Here is a 24279-nt window from a genome sequence, read left to right as displayed (position 1 = left end):
TTAGTGTCTTTGAAGCATGAAGTTCACATCCACAGTCAGTGTTGTAGTTACAATAGATGGCAATGGGCACACCCAAAAGTACACACAATCTACATCTGTGTGTGTCTGTGGATACAGCCAGGAGCAACACACACTATAGCTGCTTGAAAGAGCGTGCTCAGGGAATTTTTGCTGCCTTTCCTGCCATCATTCAGCCCTTACACTCTTTTGACAAACGCGGTAACTTTACCAGTACATTTGTAAAAATCCTTGTTTTTATCACCACAGGCTGATGGAATTGAAAACAGCTTTTTTAACATGTTGTTTCCGGTTGTTAGTGATTGTTGGACCAAAGCTGCGTCCCCTCATTTGATCTAAATGATGATGATGATGTCTAAAACGATAACGGTAGCAAAACAGAATACCTGTGTGTTTAGTAGTGACTCCTATGAGTACAAACCAGGTGTAAAAGAAGTGCAGACACTGACGAAACAAGGACAGTACACCTCAAGTGACAGCACGATGACACGAGCAGTGGCTGGCTCAGCGTGCGGGCTGAATGTCGTCACGAGGACTCGCAATATAAATGCAGAAGTGTCTGAGGCTGAAAGCTCTGTGACAGGAGCTCTCTCAGGAGATTGTGTGTGAAGGTGTAGTTTTTTTTTCTTTAATGCTTACCTGCTTAAGCCTCAATTTGTGTCTCTTGCCTTAGGAATGACTGTCAGTGCAATGGCCGCCCTCATTCTCATGACGACATCCATTTTGTCGGTGGTTGGTTCCCTCTACCTGGGTTACATCCTCTACTTTGTCCTAAAGGACTTCTGCATCATCTGCATCACCACATACGCGCTGAACTTCATTCTCTTTATTCTCAACTACAAGCGATTGGTTTACTTGAACGAGGCCTGGAAGCAGCAGCTACAGGCCAAGCAGGACTGAGCTGCCAAGAACGGCAAGAAAAATCTGAGAAACAAACAAACAGAGAAAAAAAAAGAAATGTGACCTCTGAACATTTGACTTGCCACCAGGAGACCTTGCTTCCAAACAATGTTTATTCTGCTGTGTGTTCAAAAAAAGAAAAAAAAAATGAAGAAATTTAACTTAAATGTTGGGCCTGACAACTCATTGTTTGCAAACACAGAAGGATTTGTAAGTGAAAGATGATTTTTCTTTTCTTTTTTCTCCTTTAATTTCTTTCTCCTTGTTTTAACATTTTAAACTCACTTAAGGAAGGGGCTGGCTGTGTGTGTGTGTGTGTGTGTGCATGTGTGTGTGTGTGTGTGTGCGTGCGTGCGTACGTGTGTGCGTACGTGTGTGTGTGTGCGCGCTCGGATTTGGGGGAGGTGAGGACACAACAACACAAACAACCAGAGGCAGAGGACGGCTCTCATTTGAACAACAATTGGAAAGTGGAAGAAAAACACAGGACTTTTTTTAGGGTGCTTGATTTGAAATGGTTGGAAAGCTCCTATTGCTGCACAGCTCATCTGCACTAAAACTCGGAGCCGAATATTGGGTTCCAAAATTAGAAGAAACACTTACTAGGTTATCATATAGTTGCAGATCAGGTTTTATGAGAAGGGGGCAACAGTTTATTATTATTTTTTTATGTTTACACTTTTTAGTACATTTCTTTTTGAAGAGGACCACTAAAAGTAAACACGGCACAGTGTGAGATATAGTGTGTGTGTGTGTGTGTGTGTGTGGATCAGTCAGAATGTTTGTTTTGCAATTCTGTACATAGCTGCTGAGCAATATTCCAGACTAGATTGTGATTTAGTTGAATCACAAACCTTTAAGGAAAAATGGAAAAACTACCAACAAAGCAACAGAAAATCTGGATTAAAAAAAAATTACAAATAAGTGATCAGGATCTCAGTTTGGTGGGTCAGACTTCAGATGCGTTCGGGATGTCTTCTGTCCCGTCGTCCCGGTTGGGTGTGCAGTTCAGCTGTGTGTGAATTTCTTTGTTGTACGTGGTCGTTTCATCTGAAGCCACAGACATAAGTCTTTCAAAATGGAACTGCAGGTTCTTTTCGCCAGGTTTGAGTAAAGGCACCCTCACTTTTTTTTCTTGTTGTTGTTGTTGTTGTTGTTGTTGTTGTGTATAAAGCATTCCTGACCACCACACGAGTGGAAACCCATAAAGAATTATGTGCCTAAAGGAGTGTTATGGTAAATTACCTTTCCTTTTTGGGGGGGATGGGTGGGAGTGTGGGTGATGTCATGTTATTGCATCAATTTTTTTCCTCATTGTTTTATTGTTACAGGTCCAAGGCTTTATTTTTATGATCATAATTTTATAAATTAAGATACCAGTAAAGTGTTTCTCTCTCTCCCTAATATGCTCATAAAGGTAGCAAAGCCTGCTACACTGTGATTGTTCAAGGGCAGGAGCGGCCTAGTGGCAGAAGCAACTCTTTATTTTTCTGTCCCTGCTTCATTAATGTTCATTGGGCTTTTATATACATGTGATATCACTTGAACAGTGACAGTGATCTTGCCAAGCTGAGTTACAGTTCATTTGCAGGATGTGAACAAAACTTGGAAAATGTACTATTTTGTGATCGGAGGGAGATCTGTAAGAAAACCAAGCAGCATGTTAACCACACGGGTGGTTATTTGGGTTTTGTTCCAGTAGAGAAAGATAACCTGATCACTGTTGTTTGTCTAACCCACCATTGGAAGGTCTAAGCAGACATGGAGAAAGCAAACGCAGCATGTAGTGAAACGAGGGAGTAGAACCATCATCTCCCTTCCATCCAGACTCCACTGATAAAAGTATCCTGTTTGTCACGTGCACGGTACACCATCTCCTGGCTTTTAGCATATGTTGGCCATCAGACAATCTTGCACCCACTGTCAAAGATCAGTAAGAGTCATAAAAAGTGTAATAATGTGATTCATCTGTGGTCATAAAGCAGCCTGTTGATAGTTTCATCCTTGATCCTCTCCATTCCTCTGTAGTAGAATTCAGGGTCTCGTACAAAGCTGTTCCATCGTTCTGAGGGTTTTCAAGTGTTGATAGCAACTGTCATAGAAGTCATTTTAGTGATTTACTACTCGTGATGTGATAAATCACAAAGTCATTGGTTGTGTATGAAAATGCAAATTCAGGTGATCCTTTTTTTTTTTTTTTTTTTTTTCTTGTGAAATTATTTCTGTTCTTGCATGTTGGGACTCATTTACTACGCCTCTGTTTTCCAAGGTACACTTTATAATAATTTCTTATAGTTTTTCCTGCATTCCAGGCAGACATTTGTTTCTTTGTGAGACGATGATCATTTAATCCTTTACAGTCATGTTAAGATTTGGTCTTTGGGTATGTCCAGTGTGGGCCTACTGGCTTAAAATGGACCTGTGATGCTAACACTGTTACAGTGGCGGATGCTTGTATTAAACGTGGCCAAAGTTTTAAATAATGAGGTCAATGTACAAGTAATCTCTGTGAGACAAAAGCTCAGTTTCAGGCTGCTCTAAAGAGCCGGTGTCGGGTCATTTTCCCCACTCTTGGCTCTTTATGGTATGAATGAGAGTGGATATCTCTAATGTGGCCGTCTCAGTCTAATGGTCCAGACGGTGAGTGCAGAAGATCCACACATTTGCTGGTCAAACCTTCTGTTCATGAGGGCAGAGGGATCTTGAACATATGGATGAACTTAGGGGCTAAGATAAATGAGGATTATTTTGAACTATAAGTCATACAAAGCTACTCTGATGGAGTCCAAGAGAAGAGCATATGGGCCCACTTTAATTAGACTTCACTTTGATTCTGATGATACTCTTAAAAGGTTTTTAAAGCAAGATTCAAAATGGATCAATTACCCAGAACCCAAATCACCTCTAGCCACTTGGGTCATGCTAATAATGGCATTTTAGGTTTCCCTTATGCCAGTATGAAAACTGGTGAAAATTGAATTTCCATGCTGCATAAAACAGAATGGAGATGAGTGGCTGCCTGGAATAGGAGACCTCATTCAAATATTGGTTTGCTTTGAAAAATGGTTGCCAGTTATGTAAATGTGATTGGTGGTAAAGTAGCAAAAAAAAAAGCGAATACTATTCAAGTCCTTTAAATGTTAGTGTCTCATCATAGTACATCTTCGGTAAGAACTTCCTTATCTACAGTATTTCCTGGCTTATGCCACGTTGTTTTTCATCTCGGCACTGGACAAGGTTACCAACCACACTCTTTCATCCTTTTTCTGCACTCTCATAAGTCTTGTGCAAGTGAATCCACTGAAGTCTTTTTTTTTCCAAATTTAAATAACTGACAGATTGCTAGTTAAAAAGTATGGTTACCTGTGAGTACTGATATAGAACTGACAAGCGTACAATAGGTAAGATTCCAGTCATGAAAGCCCATTACACTATTTGTGTAAAGTTACTTTAAAAATACAAGAAAGAAATTTGATGGATGTTTATTCAAAAGGTTGGGAAATCTTCGCCAGGTAAAAGGATCGCCATTTCCTTGATGATGTAACTCTAAAATCAAGGTCAAGGCATAATCTTTGCTACATTCTCACGAATCTTCATTTAGGCCCTGAGGTAAAACTGCCATGTTAGTTGCATCACCAATGCCAACGAAAGTGCCTTCTGTTTGATCACTAGGCCTTGAGCCAAAGACGAGCAACAGTAAATAGCCTTGTAAAATGAAGAACTGCAACAGGCACTTGTGCTTGCCTGCCTTAGGATGTAATTCGCTTAATTGGTGATTCCTAAAGATTTCATACCTGGTATCAGTACCAAACTCTATTCAGAAATTGCCAGAAATGGCCGTTCCTTTTTTCCTTACTCCACTATGTAATTATCTTTATCTTGCTTAGTTAGATGTTTGTTAGCTGAAAACACACTCTGTTCCAATGATAAGATTGTAACGTTTTTTTCAGAATTAATTATGCCCTTTAGCTGTATAGACTGTTAACATTCTGGGTTGTTTTAGTAAAAAAAAAAAATGTTGGGGGGTTGGAGGGCTAGGATATCCACGTGTCAGCATAAAAAGTTTATTAAATTTCTTTGTGGAGGAAATCTTACTGGGTTTGCTTCTGTATTGCCAAATATGTTTTAAAATGCTGTATTTTCTTACATGGAAAAGTGTTACACGAATGGTAGGAAGGTGCAAAAAATAACCTGTTTAAATCCTGCTTACCTTAAGGGAAAACTGTGGAAAAAGGTTGACGTGAGAACATTTTTAATTGTGTCATTGTCATGTGAAAATGATCTACCATTAAAACATTCCCTCTGAAGCTGTTAGTTTAAGTTATTTGAATGAAATAATGTGTTTAATATACAGAAAGACAAAAAGACTTGCTTTTAAGTCTTTTAGGTTTTATTAGCTTAAATGTTTAGAATATTTGGACTAATAAAACCTAAAAGGCAATCTTATTACTTTGGCAGCATTTTTGAGTCTTTAAACAATATTCAGTGGCTTTTATCTGAAAGAGAAATGAGTATGAAGTTGTATCCTAGCTCAGCTGATAGTGGTAAGTTGCCAAAGCCATCATTGTGTTCACTTTTAAAGATAACTGACATTCTCTATAAAATATTATCCGTTCTGTATCTTCCTGGATCTTAAAAAAAAAAGAAAAAAGAGATTTCATCAACCATCATTTCTTTCTTCCACTCATCCATCCATTCTCTCCTTGTCAGGGTCGCAGGGGGGCTGGAGCCTATCACAGCTACCACGGTAGAGGCAGGGTACACCCTGGACAGGTCGCCAGTCTATTGCAGAGCTAACACATAGAGACAGACAACTATTCGCACTCACATTTACACCTATGGGCAATTTGGAGTCACCAATTAACCTAACCCCACTAACTGCATGTCTTTGGACTGTGGGAGGAAGCCGGAGTACCAGAGTTCTTTATGCAGGATCCAGTGTGAATGTTTGCAGCAAGCAAACCTGTTTCAGTGTTTACATAAACACCTCAAGCTGGATTTATAGTTCTGTTTTACCATAGCACCCACGCTATGTGGGCCATGTCACCCACATGGCATTTACATTTCTACTTGTGTGCTGATGTGTCTGCCATCACGAGTACAACTGAGTAGATAAATCTTGAAAAGTTACTTTTACTGAAGTGTACGTAGTTGTCAGGGCAATGGGAAAAGATAGGGGGAAAAAAAACTAATTTCACTGTCTTTTAATTCTAAGGTTTTCCACATAGTGATGTAATAAATAATCACCTGGTCTTTATCAGGTCTTAAAAATGCAGAAGGACCATGTGACAAACTACACCTTTACTAGTTTCAAAGGAAGAAAAAGGCAAAATAGCAACCAGATTCTTCAAATAAAATTTCTTTATTTGAAACTTTTGCTCATGCACTTGATTACAAAGCACTGATCATCAGACAGTGTGAGCATCTCTGTAAAAGCAGAAGTTTGGGCACTTTTGCTGGTCTGGAGCATCTGTGGGTGTGTTTACAGAATGCCAAGGGGGAACGACATCAGCTGTGGTCTCAGATAAAAAATTGTTACTGCCCATCAGTCTGGTTAAGGTTATAAGGCTATTTCCAAAATGTTTCAAGTTCATCACTCTACAGTGGAAGATATTATTCACAGGTGGAAAACATCCAAGACAGTTGCTAGTCTTCCCAGGAGTGGACATGCCAGCAAATTCACCCCAAGGTCAGACTGCAACGCTTGGTAACTACAAAGCCCGCCAAGAGCTACACCTCAGGCTCAGTTAGCTTGCTTAAAGATAAAGTTGATGACAGAACACTTTGACAAAGATTGAACAAGTAAGACTTGTTTTAAAAGTCTTTTTTTCAGGTGAAAAATTTTACATTTCATTTGCAAATCAGGGTCCTCGAGTCTGGAGGAGAGGTGTAGTAACTCAGAATCTAAGGTATTTGTGAAGTTTCTGGTAAGTGAGTGGAGAAATCAGAGTCTGATGTGGAGCTGCTGCAGAGTCTGGAGTGTACTCTGATTACTTCAGAGCACAGTGGGAGAGAGGTGGTGCTCTAGGGACTGGGATTGTTTGACTCCTTGTGTCATTCACCACACTCACCGTGGAGTATTTGATTGCTGTTGATGTAAATGACCCAGATTATTTGTTCTATTTAAAAAAATTTTAGATACTTAAACCTCTGAACGAATTATATCTTATAATGTTTGTTAGACTTATTTTGAAATTCGGAACGGGCAACTTCCAGGAAAGAAGATTGCTTCTGTTTGCTCACCAGAAAAGGTGAATGAGAAAGTTATCGTTTTCCATCCATCTTTAAATTAGCATCTAGCTGGAAGGCGAACAGGTATGTTTGTGTATTGTACTTGTTGTTTACATTTCGGACAATTTGTAAATTTATTACTTGGTTGTTAACAAGTTTCTGAGTGATCTAGCAGGCTGGTGCTAGCACCTCATGTGCCTTTTCTGTGTATTATTTAGCATAAGGGAAATGTAGTTATATCAAGTGAATGTTTATTTTGTTTTATGTTATGATTACAGCTCTTACGATGTGTCTATGGTAATTTGTGAATAAATAGGTTGGAATACGCCACCATGGTCCATCAGTTAAGATCATTGAGTGCATCGTCTGAATAGTCCGGCTGGAATGCTACAGTTGATGACATATGAGATTTGAGTACCTATCCTACCCAAACCTGTTTATAGGCAGAACGTGAATGGAGACACTGAAGATTTAGAGAGATTTAGAGTGGAGTTTTCATGTTTGGTTGAGGTTGTTCAATGTCTGTAAGTGGCAAAAGAGGGTGGGTGGTGGAGACTGGACATGAGTCTAATGTCACAGTCAGGAATTCCTTATTCTAAACTTACCCTTGAGAATTAAACACAAGAGACACATTCAACGTTTTATTTATTTTTAATTTAGAATATTCTTTTGATGATCACAATGACTGAAAAAACAGCAGGTTTATGGGAAATGACTGATTACTTTAGATAAACAAGATTTCCAATACTGAGATTTCATGTAGAGAAAAGTTTATGAGTAAACTTTAAACTTTGTGTCTTCAGTAGCCTATATAGAACACAAAGGGTCACACAACAGCTCCTGGATGATGAACTAGTTCTGCCTCTAGAACGACATCTAGGACAAATGCTGCTGTTAGCTCCAGGATATGCAAATGGTAATAAGGGAGTAAGAGGAGTAAAAATACACTGTAGCAAGATGCAGTAACATGTAAGGCTAGGATGTACATGATCTAAAAGAAACAGCTTATAAAACACAGATATTTCTTTGTAAACTACTACATGCCTGACCACTACTATTTTTTTCTTGTGTGGTTAGTGAATAGTGAATCGTTAATGCAGATGAAATAGACCTGCACAGAACATGACAGCATTAGTAACAGTATGTGAGAATCGAGTATCTCCAGTGTGTTTCAGTCACGCCAGCTGAATTTCATTAATAGCAGTGTTATCGCCGATGCAGATTAGTGTTTAATGACATGTATCTAACCTGATAAGTAAACATCTCTTATAGTTGGACCAATTGAAAAAAAAAAAGCCTTAAATGTTTGGAAATAAGGGCCTGAAATAAGTGAAAAGCAATCAAAACAGTTCTGTTTTATGAAAAGTACATTTTAATGGAAAATGTCTGCAGCACCAGACATTAACTCTGACAGGTAGGCTAGTGTAATGAGTTTAAATGTTTAATATTTGTCCTGCTGGAACTCAAAGGTCAACCACGTGATGAGGGTACAGCCTGAGTCACTGATAGTGAACAGTCTGATTGCTGTCATGCCACCATCCATGATCGATACGTCACTTAACCTTTTAGGTGTATGTGGTCTTTTTTGAAAATAGTGACGGCAGCACCGTCCACTGCTGAACTGCACTGCATATGATCAGATACTGTTTGCATGTTGAGCAGATTGTCTTTAATAAATTCATTACAAAAGTGTCAAGTGTTTATTTTCATTTACACATACACATACACACTATTTCATCAACTAAATCACCCTTTTGAGCGCCTAAACGTGCTCAAACTCTTAACATTTTATAACACAGAGATTGAGTTATGCCTATGAAAATTAATCCCTGAACAGATCCATATGTACACATTAAATCACAACCATAGCGCCACCTAGTGGCAACAGAAAATGTCATGTTTTACACTTTGGCGGACGGGGTGGTTGACTTGAGCTATCTAAAATTTGGTTAGAAAAGCCTCAAGGAGTTGGTATTGCTTTATTTTGAAAAACCAGGGTGTGACCCTGGTGCAAATTTTGATATTTCGAATGAAACACAACGTTGCTTTAACTCAAAGACACATTGTCCAGTCCTGACCTGAACACATCAATAGCAAGCAATAGTGAGAGCGCCGCCTAGTGCCAACACAAAATGTCATGTTTTATACTCTGATGTACTGCTACACTCAGACTGACCACATCCACATCCAACAATTTGCTGTTGAGGGGCTTGGAAAACTTAAAAAGTCATGAAAACTGGTACACACCTCCAAACTGATAAAGGCTTTCATGTTTTATGGGCCATAGTGCCACCTACAAAATAAAAATTGTAAAAAAAAAAAAAAAAGTAGTGTTATGTGTAGTTAAATGTTACAAGCGTTTATACTGTAACATTTCATCTATGTGTCTGAAATTTAGCAGCCTCGTGGAATGTCCTGACAACTTCAAAAAACTCTCTTGGAACCATATCTTAAACCCAACAGGAAGTCAGCTACTTTAAATGTCAGGTGTAATTGTGGCATTTTCACAATTTTCAGGCTTTGTACTTTAACTCCTCCTGGATTGGATCAACATTATCTTTGGTGAGTTGAATCTAAGCCTTGGTGATGTTAAACTCTGAAGCTTTTGAGTTTTTGTGAAAGGGCTTGTTTGTAGCTGTGTGCCAGAATTTTGATCATTCCCCACTGGACATGAAAATCTCAAATAAATCTTAAGTATCTTTTGTATCTTTTGTCCCTTCAACCCTACCTCTGGCGCCGGTGCCCACCTCTCAATTTTAAATCCATGTAGACATTGAGGGTTCTCGGGAGGGGCCGTGCTAACACCTGCTGCTCTCTGGCAGCAGCACCATGCCCTCCCTTGTTTTAAATGCACTTTAGAACAACACGCAGCAACACTACACATGAGCGGGAGGAGGGAGGTATGGGGTCTTCACACACCCCCGTTCTCTACTAGCCATCGGGGCCGGGGGCTGGGAGGAGGTGTTGGCTGTCCGATTGGCCTCCCTGCTGCTGCGGAGCCTGGGCGGTCTGCTTGCCTCCACCCCGGGGAAAGGGTCACATCTCTTGGGTCTGGTGCCGTTTCCCCCTCTGGGGGCGAGGGTACCTGGACCCGGCATAGAGTATGTTTGGGGAGTATGATTGTGTGTACATGTCTATGTATGTCTATCCTTACGTTGGGTGAGTGCTGAGTGTTTGTATATGTGTGCATGAGGGTGGGAAAGCATGTTTATGTCTGTGTGTGCCTGTTTGTCTGTGTCTATATGTCAGGTCGGGTCTTAGACTCCACCTCCTGGTACTCCCAGGCCCTCCAAGTGTGGAGGCTCATCTCCCCTCACCACACTCCCTGCTGGTAACTGATGCCCTCAGGGGTTGGTGCATTGGTGGTTCTTGGTGTCCGGGCTGGGCGCTCAGGTATGCACCAGCTCACTCCCGGTGGCTACTTGGCGGGCCTGGTGCCTATCGCCGGTCAGGCCTCTTCCGGGGCAAAGGGGCCTCGGGCCTCCGGCCCGGGCCTGCAACTCGGTTCACTCTGGCACAGCTGGCTGCCGGCAGAGCCGGCGGGCACGCCAGTGCAGCCCCCTCTGGCTTCTGCTCCGTGGCTACTGGGTGACCCCTCGTCTGGGGATCTCCTCAGCCCTTCCCAGGAGGGTGGCACGGATGCCCTCCAGTGGTACTCCTTGGGCTCTCGCACTCTGGGGCCTCTGGATGTCTGGAGCCTGGATCTCCTCCATGCCTGCTTCATGCCCTGGGGACGGGGCTATGGGCCTCCACACCCTCTAGCAGACTGTTACATGGGGAAACCTTTTGTATACAAGCGTTGATCCACACAGGTGTGCACACGGGTGTTCACTGTTCGTAGACATAAACTACACCTTTCTTAGCTGCTACTTCAAAGCACATTGTGCGCTGTCTGTCCCTGCGTGCTGCACAACAACTTTCAATATTTAGTATTTACTGCTGTTCACACTTAGCTAGATTAACGTGATGGTGTTGTGTTTAGTATGTTGCTTTGTCTTTGTTTGTTTTTTTTTTGCTTGTCTTCTCTTCTTTTCTCTCAACAGGTGATCCAGGAGATTTTTTTTCTTTCTCTTTGTCTTTGTAAGTGCCCTTTCTCACTGTCCCTTTTCCTTCTGTTTTTCTTTTCCTTCCTCTCTTTCTTTCTCCCTTTCCTATCCCCCAGTCATGTCTGTCCCATCTGTAACAACTGAAAATAAAATAAATAATAACAACAAAGTTTGATCAAATGGACCAATACGGCAATGCCATGATGATCCATTTGGCAAAATAAATCCATTTGGTATCCTTGTTGGTCTTCAGACAACAATTCTGACGGCTAAAGAACCAAATGGGACAGACAAATGAAAAAAAAAAAAAAAAAAAAAAGTATCTTTTGTCCCATCTCACCCACACTTCACATGATTGATTAGAGTCCATGTCTGGAGACATCTATGTGCCAATATCAGGTCACCCTTATGGCACCTCCTATTGGCAATAGGTGATAATCATCCCATTTCTTTCCCCAGGACACTGACAAAGAACTGAAGCCTGCTATGTAAAAGAGTTTTGCTCTCTCTTTTCTTCCCATTCGGTTGAACAATTTTCTTGCATGTATGCTATAATTTACAAGCATCCATGCACCCGCTACACTACACTTGTTCTAAATCACTCAGTTTAATTAAATATATTTTGGTCCTATAAACTCTGTGGTCTTTTTGGTCTCTCCTTTTGTCTGAATTCTAGGTTGGCTCCTGACAAAATGAGGTCTTGTCCTGGTTAAAAACATACTGGTTTAGTGGGTTTTAGCCTGCTTTCCAGTGGCATTAATTTCTGACAGTGTAATTTATTTAGAGAGATTCATTCGTATCTTTGGGGGAGAGAGCTAAGTCACTTTAAACAGTAAATATGTTTTCTTTGTTCTTTTATGAATAAAATGCAGGCTTATGAGATTTGCAAATTATTGCAGTTAAAAAAAAAATCTGTTTTACGATATTATATTTTATAATTTGCGTCAGACTTTTTAAAATTGAGGCTTTAATTAGAAAAGGTGAACTTCACAATAGATAAGGCACAAGAGTCTATTTTCAATCATTGTAGACCTATAAAATGTTCCCTACAGCTGGAATAAATTATTATACAGTTCATTAGTTAAGATCAATATGTACACACACACACACACACACACACACACAGATGTTGTTCAGACACAATATCACAGTATTGGTTTAGCATACTGCAACTACCATCACAGTTTCAGAGTGATCAGAGTTATTTAGTCAGTCAGGAAGCAGTCTGCCCGTCTCATTAGCCAGCCTCCAGTACCTCTTCCTCAAGAGGAACGCTGCTGCCTTGGGCTGCCTTTGCCTGGTGAAAATACCCTTCTTGTTCCCCACCACACGATAGATTCCTGCAGACACAACACAGTTTGACAGGAACACTGTCACAGTGCAGAATATAATAAGCTGAATAAATAAAGGTCTGGTTTTTAACCTAATGGCTGCTTCCCCAGAGCTTCAGCTATTGTTGTCCCTCAGCGTGACTGGGTCAGAATCATAGATTGTATGTGATGTCTGGGGAGCACTAGCTCTTATTCGTTTCTGCTACACAATGCAGATATCTTTGACCCTTTGTCATATCTGTTAAAGCTTCCCCCATTTTTTTTTAAATATAGTCAACAGTTTCAAAATGTGCATCTTGCACCTTTTATTTTTAAGATGTGAAACAATGTATTCATCAAGCATGGTGCAAGTAGTCAAACAGCCAAGAAGACTCTAAAACCAGTTTTCTGCTCTCAGGTAAACCTGGCCACAGCACACTGAAAGTCATGTTTTTTTGGCATACACAAATGTAAACCACAGTTTGCTGTCTTCCTGCAACCTTGTCATCTTTGCAATTTTGACACAGTTTAAGAGAGCCCGTCATAGGTGCAATCACTATACTACAAGCTAGGCTGGTGCTGAGGGTTAGTGTTAGGAATTGATAACCACAGCAACCTTCATGACAAGAGTTTACTAATCAAGGTGATTTTTTTAATCCAATTTACCCGCTGATGCAATGAATTGATATAAAATTAAATGAATATTAACTCTAAAAGGGTGGATAGCGTTTGTGGCAAAAGTATCAAATACAGATTAAATTGTGTTAGCTGGTAAACCAGGGCCCCATTGTAGGAAGCAGGTTAGACAACAGCTCCAGCCAATGACACACTACCACTACTAAGAGTGTGTTAGAGGCAATTTGACTAATATTCAGGTGAGTTTCCTGGTCCTCTGCTGATGTGGATCATCATTCAGAAAGAGATCTATTCTTCTGACAAGGAAATAAGCAGACTATCCTACCTCTGGGGGGGGGGTATGACAGCAGTTCTAGTTCTACAGATTGCTTTATTTTGAAGCTGCAGTACCTTGTGCAGTCATGAAGTCTGCAAAGTTCCAGATGAGTTCACCGATGAAATACTGATTCCTCTTCTGGTCGAACACATCATGGTAGCTCTGCAGGAGAGCATTCTGGTACTCCTCAGTGAACATCATGGGTGGATCCTAAAGAGTGACAGTAAGACTTGTTAAAGATGCGGAACTGACTTGTGAGTGAGTGGAGGGTTAGGGTTAGGGTCACTCAAAAGTTTGAGTGAGTGAGTGAGTGAGTGAGTGAGTGAGTGAGTGAGTGAGTGAGTGTATTCTCACCATGTGAAGCCCTGGAACTGCATCTGCTCCATATTCACTCTGGATGATGGGTCTCTGGTACTTTCTGTACCAGTTTTCAAAATGAGTGCTGAGCTGAAGAGGAACGATATCCAGTCGGCCTTGATCAAAATACCAGGCAAAGTAACTGTTTACACACACTACATCTACATAGGGACCCTACAGAAAAAAAATAACCCAGAAAAGGATTCAGAAGTATTCTTCAACATGGTTATGACATACAGTTATTTATTAAACATTTATCACACAATTTTCTTGCAATCATTCTTTAAATAATAAAATCTGTAAGATGCTTTTTATCAACCAGTTTCAAGTTGGGTAAATGAATGAATGCATCGTTTGTTTTAAAAATGGTAAATGGCCTGTATTTATATAGCGCTTTACTAGTCCCTAAGGACCCCAAAGCGCTTTACACATCCAGTCATCCACCCATTCACACACTGGTGATGGCAAGCTACATTGTAGCCACAGCCACAGAGGCGAGGCTGCCGGACACTGGCGCCACCGGGCCCTCTGACCACCACCAGTAGGCAACGGGTGAAGTGTCTTGCACAAGGACACAACGACCGAGACTGTCCCAGCCGGGGCTCGATCAATACAGACAAAACTGAGGAAACTGATGTAAACAATAATATTCCAAAGAGGGTGAAACATACTCAGTTGACAAAATTTACTTACTATGACTTATTAGGACTTAAAAAGAAAAATTAACATGGGTTTTGTGAGCTGCTCATCTAGTGTTAATTAACTAACTTAGTTGTCTGTGAAGGTTCTCAGTCATCCAGGTCATCGTGGTCAAAGGAATTTGCAAAGAAAAGCGTCTGGACTTCTTTGAGTTGCTTGAAGACGTTTCACCTCTCATCCGAGAAGCTTCTTCAGTTCTAAGGTCAAATGGCCGAGAGTCCCAGATTTAAACCCAGTGGGAGTATCCCACTAACTTAGTTAAATTGCTATCTTGAGCAGGGCTCAGACCTGAAGCACTCAATGTGATTCATTCCACTTAGTACAAACTTCATCTTTTAACATGATTATAACAGAGGTGCTACTTAGCAAATTCTGTTACAATATTATCATTAACGATGTGTCAAATAAAAAGTCTGTAAACTGAAAAAAAAAGGGATGTGCAGACTTTGTTTAATATATGATGTTGACATTAGTGTGAAGGATGCAGAAACTCACCCCTTTGTCCATGTCAGCTTCAGCGATTGTGACGTAAGTGACAGGTCGGGTTCGGTCCAGAGCTTTGGTGTGCTCAATCAAAGTCCTGTAAGGGGGTAGAAAAAAAGGAAGTGATTTGATGTTGGGTTCAAATCAGCAAAAGATGTGTCTTGAAATCCAGCTGTAATAAATACAGGAAATGCTGTCTGGGACATACCAAGTGTTGCTACATTATGGGGAATTGGCTGGAATTATTTACTTTAAATGTTAAATTCCCTTCCTTAGTTGGACATTTAGCTGTCTCATTACTGTTTGGTTAAAATAAATGTTTGTTTCTTAATAATTACATTAGTGTTTGTCTCTAAGTTCCTCTTTGCTTGTTTTTTTTTTAGCTCAGTTGTTGGTTGTTTTATGCTCAATTTAGTTTGGTTTTAAATGTTAGTTTGTTATATTTTGTTGCCATTACAATTAGGGCCAGTAGGATACAGAATATTTAAGCTCAACATGATATTTAGTAAATTAAAAAGTCGATATTCCAAAATATCAGCCAATTTTTATTTATTTGATCATTTTTTCCTCTCTCAGACATGACTTGTTAACACTACATTCTGCTTGGATCAGCTGGTTTTTGTGTTTGTGGGGTTCCAAACAGCAGGGACGTTGCAGAGTTGCACCTTCTGATGGCTAAACTATGCAAAATCAGCACTCTACTTTTTAAAAAAATTTATTCATCAGTTCAGCTCTAATTAGTTCTGTTCACTTAATTTCTTAAGGCTCCAGGATCACCTTTTGGGTTTTTTGTTTTTTGCTTTTTTTGTAAAACAAAATCCACTTTTTTAAAAACTACATTATGTTACTCATGCCTAACTAGCTTTGTCCCTCATACCAGTTATCAGATGGATATCAGATGCTACAGAAAAACTGATATTTTCTACCAGGATTTTAAGAGTTATTACTGTTACACCTTCAGTGTGATAAAGCACATATTTGAGAAGTAGAATAAACATCAGAATTTACATTTTCAAACAAACGGAATAATCCAACATCATGTTGCTTATCTGTGCAGTGATGACTATTTGAAGGGTGGCAATAATTGGAGCTTTACACCTCAAAAGAAAAATAATCTGTACTCACTTGAAATAAAATTCAGCAGGAGGCATCTCTGAGGCGGGCTCATTGGCTACCGACCACATGACCACAGAGGGATGGTTCTTGTCCCGGCGCACAAGCTCGTCCATGACAACCAAGTGGTGTGACAGAGAGGCGTTTCCAAAACTGCGACTATCAGTAAGGCACAAAAGATACATCTCAGCCTGAGCTGAAAGACTAACGACTCAGATCCATCCACACTGCAAGATGTGAAGACCTAACTCACAACTGTTCTGCTTTCCAGTAAAGTTCAGCTATTGTGAGTTACTCTTTTATTCTAAAATGTAATACTATGAGTACTGTACACATTCAGGTCTGAAACATGTGGACAAACGTCAATAAAAAAAAATACGAAAAAAACACTCCAATTTAAACATGTGTATGGCAGACAGTCATCTTATTGTCTGATACACTGTGTGACATAGCTGTAATTAACTTAGGAATGAAGTCAAGTTTGATATGCAGACTGAATCCTAATAGCCTATGACAATCACATGTCATTTCATGCAGTATTCCTATTGGTCACAATAGTGTGTAACATTTTTTGGCAATTCTAACTTGGACAGCATGAAGTTCATAAGTTCATAAAGAGTTTCAGCAGGGGTGGTGTTGGACAGCATGTGCAGTTTTCTCTATGTCTTCATATGCTGTGGCAAACAGAATTTTTCACTTTTAACCTTACTGAACCCTCAAACATATCCAAAGGTCACACAGATATGTGTGGTAACACTTACATGTCTTTGATGCCCACACCCGGGCACTCATCTATCAAGACAATCCCATGACGGTCACACATCTGCAGGATCTCCTCAGCATAGGGGTAGTGGCTGGTACGGAACGAGTTGACCCCTAACCACTTCATTAAATTAAAGTCCTTTACAATTAGGGGCCAGTCAAAGCCTCTACCACGAATCTACAACACATTAAAACCAGAAAAGTAAACATACGGAGCCTATTTTCTGCAAAATTTAAAGGAGTTTCATCCCTCTAGTGGTACTTACGTCAGCGTCCTCATGCTTATTGACCCCATGGAAATAAAATGGCTTGTTGTTAATGAGGAACTGGGTGTTGGTAACGTTTACTGTGCGGATGCCAAGTGGCAGAGTATACTCATCCTCATATGTTGATGTCTCACTGACTGCAATTAGGTGGACCTAGATGTTGGAGAGAAAATGTTAGAATAATAGAAACAACACAACCTCACAAATCGAGTGGCAATGCTCAGTCAAACCACATCACACTGCAGAAATACACGTACATGCCTGTGAGCATGTTGCCTTACCTTCATAGAATAAAGGTAACCTGGATTCTCGTGCATCAAGTACGGCCACCACAGCTTCACATCTACCACTCTAAGCACTCCAGATGATCCATTGGAGGAGGCCACAAAGTGGCCATCTTTGTCCATTAGAGTAATGTTCAGAGTGTTGCTGAAGCCACCTTGAACAGATACTTTGTATCTGATAAGACCTACAATCCAGAGGAAACAATATCCAGAGAAGCAATATCTAATGAATAGACAGAAACTGCACATTTAAAGTCTGATGTATATGATGCGGATGCTAATCTTTCACTCTGAGTTTTTGTACATCAGTTTACCTGCTTACAAATTATTTTGTGTTAGTAAGGATTTTAAATCACAGTGCATCACTGTATTAATTAATTTAATTTACCAGTGTTATCCATGAAGTTGGTCTCCACTGTGATGTCATCCACATACACCTTAGGAGTAGTATACAACAGTACAGGACGATGAATCCCAGCATAGTTGAAGAAATCAAAGTCCATGTTTTGCACAAAAAACCCATCAGGATACCTGCAGACCAAACACAGTTTCTCATCATTTACATTATACTGATGCATCAGCTTAAAGTTTTGAAGTGTGGCAAGGAAGTCAAAAAGAACCCAGTATCACAGCAAAATGAGTAATAGACGCTAGTAATTGCATTACTAGCAGGGGAAGATAATATATGTAAAGGCAAGCAAAAAACATATGACGTACATTCCAGGTTCCTTACTACAACTTACTGTAACTTCTGTTTGCGTGTACATTTCATGTTTTGGAGAGGCAAAGTGTGAAATGGACCAGCGTGTCTATTACTCGCTTTGCCATAATATCAGGTTGGACAAACACATGAACCAAAGAATGAGCCTACCTGCTGCTGTCATTCATGTACTGGATGGTGCCTGGAGGAAGAGTCTCCAAAGTTAGGGTGTTGTTTACCGCGATGGTGATTCTGCATGGCTTCGTTGGTTCCCTGCGGATTAAACTACTAATCTCTGCCTCAAAAGGAAGATGGCCACCTTCATGCTCTGTCACTTTCTCTCCATTCACCCACTGCAACAGAGAATGATCACCTTTTTACATGAGCTGCAATTTAGTGACACGCAATCTCATTGCGTGTCACTTCCTTATTTAGCAAAATGATGGCAAACCACAGTCTGCATGTATTACAACAGCGTGAATCCACAGGTTTAATGAGTTTAAGTTCTAGACAGTCCAGACTTTTTACCCACTGAAAACACTCATTGCAACACAAACTATTAAGCAAACTCTTAAGTCGGTGAGATCTTATATCAAGAAATTCATCTGCTGCTGTACCAGATTTTTTGTAAAGAAAGCATATTTTTTCAAGAAAACATGTGTTTCGTTACATGATGTGTTTTTCTGTAATATTTTCAAATAAACAACATGATTTTTAAAATGATTTTTGTGGCGGATGATAACTTTTTATATTTGAATTTATTCAAACTCTGAGTGAATGGCTCAGAAAGATGCAGGTGATACTCACCACTATTGAGTAATAGTGAGCACTTCCCACTCTAAGAACTACTCTTGTTCCCTGATCGGAGATCCAGCGGGCAGGCACGGCCACCTCTCGGTCATACCACACCCAGCCAATGAAATCTCTCAGTGTGGGGTCCTGTGTGATGTCATTGTAGCTGGCAGGAACTGGCATTTCAATCACTGGGCCCGTCTAAAGAATACAAAACAACAATGAGAAGACAGGACTTTAGCCCCATGTTTATTATATTATATTATTTATTATTAATTTTAAAGTAGACATAGTCATCTAATTGAGGTCATTTTGTTTCTCTGAGGTCATGGTAAGCTCCCTTCCTGGGAGTCTGGCCCTGACAAGATGAGACTTATTAATATAAAATTTCAACGTTTGTTCTCATTTTTAAAATTTTTCCATCTATTTTTTTTTTCTAAAATTGTGAATATCTTCAGCTCTAAATGCCTCTAGAGACCTCAAAAGGAGGCACAGTCTGACAGGAATGTATCCTATTGTGTGGCATTCAAAGGGCTGAAAAGCCAAAAATATTTATGTCTGTGAAGGTTCTCAGTCATCCAGGTCATCGTAGTCAAAGGAGTTTGCAAAGAAAAGCGTCTGGACTTCTTTAAGTTGCTTGAAGACGTTTCACCTCTCATCCGAGAAGCTTCTTCAGTTCTAAGGTCAAATGGCCGAGAGTCCCAGATTTAAACCCAGTGGGAGTATCCCCCCAAGGAGGGACAAAGGACCCCCTGGTGATCCTCTAATCACATGCGCCAAGGTGTGAAGGCGGGTGTGGGACCTAATCAGCCCCTAATGAGCCCACCCGAAACCCTGGCTGACTAGGTCCCACACCCGCTTTCACACCTTAGAACTGAAGAAGCTTCTCGGATGAGAGGTGAAACGTCTTCAAGCAACTTAAAGAAGTCCAGACGCTTTTCTTTGCAAACTCCTTTGACCAAAAATATTTAGTTACCACTGTGAGTCAAACTGATAAGTTTATGCATGCCTTACTGCTGTGTTGTTTACATAGTTTTTGTTTTGGGGATTTTTCTGATTTTTTGTTTTTAATTCAGTTTAGTTTCAGTTTCAAAACTTAAAACAAAAATTAACAAACACCAAAACCAAGGATATTTCCTCAGATATTCAATTCATAGCATTCTAACTTTTATTTTAGATTTTTTGGGGTATAACTCTACATAATTGCAAGATGTTTAAAAGTTCTTGTTTACAGAGAGTACATCACTGTATGCGACCGTTGTATCCCTGTCAACAGTAGGCTGATTTCTTTCATCTGACCTGCTATCACCTCCGTTCCCGCTCACCTCTGCCAGCTGACGTTTGTGCCAAGCCTTCTCGAAGCCCTCGTTCCTGTTGGGGGACCCGTCAGCCCTGAAATCCCACAGCCCGTTCAGCTCCTTCACCTCTCTGAAGGAGGACTCACGGGGAAAGAGCATGCCACCGTCCAGTGGGAGCACCGTGCCAAACACTGATAGCAGCCACAACAGACGGAGCACCGCGAAGCTTCCAGGTACAGACATCCTGAAGCCCTCTCCTACTGCCCTCTCAGAGACAAACACAGTTTTTTATCGCCTGTTCTGAGGTCACGTGGCAGCAGCCGTTACGTTACATCGGTGATGAGATTTTCCGACTCTGGTCCGAGATTACAAAGGGCAGATGTTTCGAAACAGGTGAAGTCTGGATAAAACGGGGACACCGCAAACTCACAGAAAGTTCTAAAAAAAAGTCATCTTAACTTGCATGCAGCAGGACGGACAGCAGCAACCACAGCGAAAGGCACTGAGAACTGTTTCACAGTCGAACAAAGTAAAGTTATTTAGGGCTTTTCACAGACAGTCACAGAGCCCTGTACACAAGAAGAGCAAATATGAACATTAAGTACCACAAAAATAAATAAATAAATAAATATTTAAATAACAATTCTCAAAAGAACTTCTAATCAAAAAAGTGTTTAGAACTGTAAAACCAATACTAAAATCTGTTGGGAGCCAAAGTCATATCGTTTTTAAAATGCAGTCGTTTCTTAAATTTAAATTATATTTAGTGACAAGAAAGGAGACAAGGCAGAGAAAAGTTTCCAGCAACGTTTCCTGCACTGTCATCATCATATAGAAACAAGTAAATTATGGAAAAGTACGTCCCTGGGTGGGCTCGAACCACCAACCTTTCGGTTAACAGCCGAACGCGCTAACCGATTGCGCCACAGAGACTCGATGAAGTCAGGAGACACTTCAGGAAATATAGAAATACAGAACTATGACAACGGCGAAATAAGTTTATTTGTCTTTGTCTTTTTTAACCAAACCAAAACGAGGAAAATGACTTTATTTAATTTATAACAAATATGAGCGAGCTTCACCAAAATGTGAAAAATTAAGGTAAAATGAGTTAAATGTATGATTTTTGGATTTACTCAGCAAGCACAACAAATAACATTCACTGGAAGTTCGAGGCTTTCATTAAATTTTCTGGGCTATAAAATATGCTATTTGGATAACTGTTCAATCGGTGACAAGGGAAGAAAGTAAACAGCAGAAAGTCATTCTGGTAGACTGAACATCTTTCCAGGAATTGTGAAAATTACAAGACTACATTATGACAGATATTTTGACCCAGTAATTTGTGCTGTTCTAAGGTGAACTGGGCAAAAACTGGGACATTTAGGGTTTAAACATTAACAGTCAGTTACTGTAAATAACTGTAATCTCAAAGCTTTGTAACAGTATTGGACATTTAGCATTTGATTTTATTGCTCTGAGGTCGCAAAGGAGGGCAAGATAATACCTCATGTTGCGTCTGCCACAGAAAACTGCACAATGAGTCGCCTGACATGGCAAATCTTACTTATCTAGGGTGACCAACCGTCCTCTTTTTTTTGCACTTGTAGACTTGTAAAAGCCTATGTGACACTTTTTATTTCACCATTCATTAACCGCACAGAGAAGGCATCATTTAAATATGTTAAAGTTTTCTCCTAGGAACTGGCGTCCACATATGTGGACATCACATTTTGGGTAGTCTGGACCAAAATACAAAATTTTGCTCTACAAGGGTCTGATATCCACTTACGAGGACATTATACTGCCACTGTTCTATCGAAAACAAATGTCCTAATTTTTCTCAGAAACAAAATTCAGGTTAAAAAAAAAAAATCTGGTAATTCTTTTTTTTTTTTTTTTACATTCATCAGGTCCCAATCAGCCCCTGTTCATCTGGACATAGCGTTTTTAATGGGAGAAACATCAGTAATGGGGGACATTTAAAAGCTGATGTGTACCGTAAACCTACGCATACGGATCAGTATTTAAGGTTTGACTCTCATCATCCACTGGAGCACAAACTGGGTGTCATCAGGATGCTACAACATAGAGTGAAACCCATCCTCACAGACACAGTGGCTAGGGAAGCAGAAGAACGTCACGTCAAGAAAAGCTTGAGTAAATGTGATCAAGCCAGCTGGACATTTGTCAAGGCTGGGAAGGCACCTAAAGAAAGCTCCTGTGATCCAGGAGAGAAGAAGGACAACTGCTGCCTAAGTGAAAACCCTTAATGATCCCTGTGTCAGGAGTATCAAAACACACTGTGCCAAAAATTGGTCCACCCCAAGGATTGGGTCCCTCGACATACACAGGGTTGTACATTGTTAAGTCCCAGGAGGATTGCCAAATCCTTTGGTTCGGGAAACCAAACAACCTGGCGCAGCAGATGGCACAACACAGAAGAGCTACCTCGTCAGGCCAGGACTCTGCAGTCTATTTACACCTACAGCCCAGTGGATACTCTTTCAATTATGAGGATGTGCACATCCTGGACAGGGCGCTGAACGGTGAGTCAAGGAGGCTATTTATGTGAAAAGGGAAAGACCATCTCTGAATCGAGGAGGGGGCCTAAGGGTACATCATTCACTATGTTACAATGCTGTGATTGAAGCCATTCCCATACTCTCTGTGAATGATACAATGGCCAGTGATAAATTGTCTTTGATCAATGGTAACACCTGCTAGTATGACGAATTATCTGTATGTCTGTTTATATGTGTCTATATGTTTTAACTTGTGCAATTATCTTTAATATTTTGGCTTTTATTTGAACTCTAACAAACTTGTAACAGTGTTTTGAAAAGTGCTATACAACTAAAGTTATTATTATTATTATTTAGTAAATCATGAAGTGCAGAAGATTATTAGGGGGGAAGTGAAAGCACCTATGATGAGGTTGAAGAGAGGAAAGGCTGTAAATCCAGATAACATAGCTGTATAGTGGAGAAGTGCACTGGTATAGATTTTAAAGAACCATGATGACATGTAGAACTGCTGTAAATACAGAGGAATAAAGTTGATGAGCTATGCCATAAAGATATGGGAAATTGCTGATGGAGCTATGTAAGAAAAGAGGAATAAAATTGTTGAGCTATACCATAAAGATATGAGAAAGAGCTGATGAAGCTAGACAAGAAGAGAGGTGACAATCAGTTAGTAACAGTATGGCTTCATGTTGCTGAACAGCCCTACAGATCTTTGATTTGAGAGGGCTGATGGAGATGGAGTTGCACTGTCTTTGTTGATCTAGAGAAAGCATGATAGAGTACAAAGACAAGAATTGTGGTACTCAATGAGGAAGTGAGAAGAGGCAAAGAAGTACATGAAGCTGGTGCAGAAAATGTGTGAGGACAGTGAGGGAGTGGTGAGCCGTCTGTGACAGCTCTGTGTCACCGTTTGTTTGGTAGAGGACTCACTCGCAGAAGCTTAGAGAAAAGGTGAAGGGTTTATATATATAATTTTGCACCAGGTGAAGATATATACATATATACAATGGAATAGGAAAACACAGGGCTCTGGGGGGTCCAAGGTTGAGGGAAAGGTCCAGGGCAGGCACACACACAGGTTTTTCTTTTACTCTGTCCATGGCTCACTCAAGCAGTCTGATCCGAAACCCTCACCCTCATTCAGACACATCCACAGAGGTCCAAGCAGCAGGGGAAACAGGCAGGAGACCCGGGAAGCCTGTATACAGAGGAAAAAGACGTTAGGGAGAAACTCTGAGAAATCACAAGGAAAAAGATGCTCAACAGGCTGGGCTACACTGACGCTAGTTAGAACAACGATCCAGCGAGGAAGCAGAGTCTCCTGCCATCTTAAGGAGTCTGCCAGGGTAGTCACTCATGATTAGAAGCCAGAGTAGGATTAGAGTGAATGAGCAACAGGTGTGCATTGAAGGCGGGTTTCACACATTCTCCGGATCCTGAGAACCATGACACTCTGAGCCCTTTTTTGTTTGCAGTGATGATGAATAGGCTGACAGATGATGTCAAGCAGGCGTCACCATAGACTATGATGTTTGCAGAT

The 24279-nt window shown here is 40.4% G+C and overlaps 2 protein-coding genes and 1 non-coding gene across 3 annotated transcripts in view; 1 reads left to right on the top strand and 2 right to left on the bottom strand.

Annotated features, from left to right (window-relative positions):
• The window catches only part of vkorc1l1 (vitamin K epoxide reductase complex, subunit 1-like 1), a 15815-nt gene extending 10590 nt beyond the window's left edge, over window positions 1-5225 (top strand). Inside the window, exon 3 of the mRNA XM_031744954.2 lies at window positions 692-5225. Within this exon, the coding sequence (XP_031600814.1) occupies window positions 692-918 (227 nt within the window). The 3' untranslated portion in view covers window positions 919-5225. The remainder of the gene's footprint in view (window positions 1-691) is intronic.
• A 6246-nt stretch (window positions 5226-11471) lies between these two features.
• LOC116324373 (beta-glucuronidase-like) lies at window positions 11472-20519 on the bottom strand. Its single transcript, XM_031744953.2, has 12 exons — window positions 20239-20519; window positions 18929-19114; window positions 18293-18474; window positions 17810-17952; window positions 17419-17606; window positions 17138-17290; window positions 16871-17049; window positions 16122-16268; window positions 15009-15093; window positions 13812-13988; window positions 13532-13667; window positions 11472-12535 (listed from the first exon to the last, which is right to left on the bottom strand). The coding sequence occupies exons 1-12, from the start codon at window positions 20452-20454 to the stop codon at window positions 12405-12407; spliced, it is 1923 nt and encodes a 640-aa protein (XP_031600813.2). The 5' UTR covers window positions 20455-20519; the 3' UTR covers window positions 11472-12404.
• Window positions 20520-21070: 551 nt separating this feature from the next.
• trnan-guu lies at window positions 21071-21144 on the bottom strand. Its single transcript has one exon. It is a non-coding gene; the product is annotated as a tRNA-Asn (tRNA).
• Between the last annotated feature and the right edge of the window lie 3135 nt (window positions 21145-24279).

Source organism: Oreochromis aureus, linkage group 10, assembly GCF_013358895.1.
Source record: "Oreochromis aureus strain Israel breed Guangdong linkage group 10, ZZ_aureus, whole genome shotgun sequence".
NCBI classification, from domain to species: Eukaryota; Metazoa; Chordata; class Actinopteri; order Cichliformes; family Cichlidae; genus Oreochromis; species Oreochromis aureus.
Note: the sequence above shows the minus strand (reverse complement) of the source record. Positions and strands in the feature narration are given on the sequence as shown.